Source organism: Eimeria maxima, genomic scaffold (assembly GCF_000499605.1).
Source record: "Eimeria maxima Weybridge genomic scaffold, Emw_scaff371, whole genome shotgun sequence".
In the NCBI taxonomy this organism is placed as follows: Eukaryota; Apicomplexa; class Conoidasida; order Eucoccidiorida; family Eimeriidae; genus Eimeria; species Eimeria maxima.
Genome location: NW_013563826.1, coordinates 5,715 through 9,387, shown reverse-complemented (window position 1 = coordinate 9,387; position 3,673 = coordinate 5,715). Strand labels below are relative to the sequence as shown.

General features: G+C 46.2%; 1 protein-coding gene across 1 annotated transcript in view; it reads left to right on the top strand.

The window, feature by feature from the left end:
- Window positions 1–2,704: 2,704 nt before the first annotated feature.
- Window positions 2,705–3,673, top strand: part of EMWEY_00030410 (RNA binding protein, putative) — a gene marked incomplete at both ends in the record, with an annotated part of 3,204 nt that continues 2,235 nt past the window's right edge. The window contains 2 exons of the mRNA XM_013478292.1: window positions 2,705–2,989; window positions 3,253–3,384. Coding sequence (XP_013333746.1) covers window positions 2,705–2,989; window positions 3,253–3,384 — 417 coding nt within the window. The remainder of the gene's footprint in view (window positions 2,990–3,252; window positions 3,385–3,673) is intronic.

Below are 3,673 nucleotides of genomic sequence, written 5' to 3'. Positions count from 1 at the left end.
ATATATATATATATATATATATATATATATATATATATATAGATACAGCAGCAACAGCAGCAACAGCAGCAACAGCAGCAACAGCAACAGAAGCAGCAGCAACAAACACTTACTCGTTGGTTCTTCATCAGCAGAGGCAGCACTTTTCCTGTTTTCTTTCTTAAATAAATATAATCGCCACTTCTTATCAGGTAAGGCACTATCCACAGGAGGAGAATGCTGCAGCAGCAACAGCAGCAACAGCAGCAGCAGCAACAGATGTGGTTGTTGTAGCAGCAGGAGGTAGTTGCAGCAGCAAGAGGATGTTGTAGCAGCAGCAATGGGTAGCAGCAGCAACAGCAACAACTTCTCTACAAGATCCTCAAGACACCAGCACAATATGTAGCAACAGCAACAGCAGCAACCGCAGCAGCAGCAACAGCAGCAGCAGCAGCAGCAGCAGCAAACCTTACCTTAAGAGGGATACCATTTTTTTCTGCTGTAGTTTTTTCTTGTCCTTCTTCGTCATCTTCAGCTAATAAACCTGATGGCTCAAATGTTGGCTTCAATACTGCAGCAGCAGCAGCAGCAGCAGCAGCAGCAGCAGCAGTATGAGGAACAGCAGCAATAGCAGCAGCACGATTAGGAGCAGCAACACCAACATCAGTACCAACAATAGCAGCAGCAGAAGCAGCAGCACCAACTGCAACAATACTAACAGCATAAGCAGCAACAGCACTAGCAGCAACAACAACAACAGCAACAACAACAACAGCAACAACAACAGCAGCAGCAACAGCAGCAGCAGCAGCAGGAGCTAACCTGGTCTCCTATTAGTTTGTTTATCATTATCTTTATCTTTGTTGTCTCCTCCCCATTCATATTTTTTATTTATTTCTTCTTTTCTTCTTTCTTTTCCTTTTTCTTCTTTTATTTTTTTTATTGCTTCTTGCTTACTTGCTGCTGCTGCTGCTGCTGCTGTTACTGCTCTTGCTGCTGCTGCTGCTGCTTCTGTTGCAGATGCATATGATACTTCCTCCTTTGGCCGCTTTAATGCACCTCCTGCTGCTGCAGCAGCAGCAGCAGCAGAACCTGAGCCTCTATGGGGGCTGCGGCTGCGCCATCTCCCTCCACTTCCTGCTGCTGCTGCTGCTGCTGCTGTGTCTTGCTGCTCTGGCTTCACATCCCAATTCCTTCTGCTGCTGCTGCTGCTGCTGCTGTTAGAAGGATTGGAGGAGTATCCTCTGTCTTCTTGCCAAGATCGACTCGACATGGCTTCGCTCGTCCTGCTGCTGCTGCTGCTGCTGCTGCACTGCTGCTGCTGCTGCTGCTTCTGCTGCAGCTCGTCCTGCTGTGTCTTTGAAGCAGCTAAGGACGACAGGGGTTGCCGTTGACAGACAGCGACCTTTTCTTCGTTGCTGCTGCTGTCTTTGCTGCTGCTGCTGCTGCTGCTGCTGCGCTGCTGGGTTGCTGCCGCAGCTGCTACCGTTGCTGCCGCTACTTCTGTTGCATTTCTCCCTGAAGTACGTGGCTGGCGTTGCTGCAGCCCTAGCCCTTGCCCGTTACAAACCCTAAACCCTAAACCCTAAACCCTCGAGGTTGTACAACCCTTATACGGAGGGTTTTGTGCTAATGTTGCATCATATAAGAAGGAAGAGAGGGTTTATTGACATAAAAAGAGCAAAAGAAAAGAAGAATAAGAAAAGGGTTTATACAGTGCTGCTTAGATCCCTATTGTGCTGCAGCAGCAGGAGCTCTCTTTGTTGCAGCGACGCTGCTGCTGCTGCTGTTGCTGCTGCTGCTGGCGTTATTATTAGCAGCTTTAATACAAGAAGGGAAAGGAAGATTAGGAAGATAAAGAAACATTAAATTAACAATTTAAATATAGGAGCAGCAAAAGAGGAGGAGCAGCAGCAGGCCTGCGCATGCAGCAGCGGCGGCTGCAGCAGCATCAGTATTATTAGAGTGGCTGCAGCAGCAGTAGCCGCAGCAGCAGCAGCAGCAGCAGATTGCAGTGCAGCAGCTCGTAGATGGTGGAGGGTTTATTTTAGGTTTTAATTGTGTAAAGGAATTTTAGGGTTTTGTTCTTTGTTTTGTTTCTTACTGTGGCTGCTGCTGTTGCTGCTGCTGTTGCTGCTGCAGCAGTCTGCTGCTGCAGGCACGTTCTGCTGCCCCCGCGTACCAGCAGCAGAGCCTGAGTCTGTGTTAACTTAGGGTAGGTGGTGCTGCAGCAAGTGTATAAGTTGCTGCTGCTGTTGCAGTTGCAGTTGTTATTGCTGCTGCTGCTGCTGCTGCAGCTGGTTGGTGGGTCTATATAGACCATTTCCTGCTGCTGCTGCTGCAGCAGCAGTACCAGCAGCAGCAGCAGCAGCGTCTGCAGCAGCAGTTGAAGGAGTCTTGGTGGCATCAGCAGCATTTATTCTTCACCTGCTGCTGCTGCTTTTGTATAAATTATATATATCCATTTTTCTTATATCTTTTCTCTTAACCAGCAGCAGCAGCAGCGTCAGCAGCAACAGCAGCAGAAGGATTCTGTCTGTCTGTCTTCCTATATAAATAATAATATATATAGTATAATATCTTTTCTGTTTGCTGCTGCTCCCTCTGCTGCTTCCCCTCCTCCTCATTACCGCTTCTGTTTGTCTATATACCTCTCCCCCCCCTATAAACCCTAAACCCTCGTAAACCCTAAACCCTAAACCCTTGTAAACACTAAACCCTCGCGATGTTTGTCCCTTTACCATATAGCCGCCCGGAGGGTGGCGGTGTACCTCCTGGCGCAGCTCTTCTTCCTGGTGGTTTCCCTCCTATGCCTGGGGGCCCCCCAGGGGCCCCAATGGGCCCAGTACCCTTTGTATTAGCACCAGGGTTTGCTGCAGCAGCAGCAGGAGGAGGAGTACCACCATTAATAGAGAGGGAACCTGTTGATGTATGCAAACTATTTGTTGGAGGACTAAACCCTAATACTACAGAAGCAGAACTAGAGGACTACTTCAAACAATATGGAGCGGTAAGCAGCAGCAGCAGCAGCAGCAACAGCAGCAGCAGCAGCAGCAGCAGCAGCAGCAGCAGCAGCAAGTAGCAGTAAAAGAGAGAGAATAAAGAATAGATATATAACTATACACATAATTAAATACTTTGTCTTTCCCATAAAAGACCCTTCATCTCCTAATACAAATATTTAATCCCCCTATTTAGGGTTTTTTTAGGGTTTAGGGTTTAGGGTTTAGGGTTTAGGGTTTAGGGTTTAGGGTTTAGGGTTTATGTATTTAGGTCCGTAGTGCTGTTGTAATGTTTGATCGTAAATTGAATAAAAGTCGTTGTTTTGGATTTGTTACATTTAATACGGAGAAAGAAACCCTTAGAGCTTATTGTATGGGACCCCATACTATTGGAGGTAATGAGGTAAGGAATTCTTAGGGTTTAGGGTTTAGGGTTTAGGGTTTATGAGGGTTTACGAGGGTTTAGGGTTTACGAGGGTTTAGGGTTTACTATAGGGGTTTAGGGTTTAGTGGGGTTTAGACATACTCAGAGCTTATTGAATAGGACCACATACTATATTGGAGGTAATGAGGAAAGGAATTATTAGTGTTTAGGGTTTACTCTAGGGTTTTGGGTTTAGGGTTTTGGGGTGTATAGGCAACTTTTTTTTTCTTTTTTTTTTTTTTTTTTTTTTTTTTTTTTTTTTTTTTTA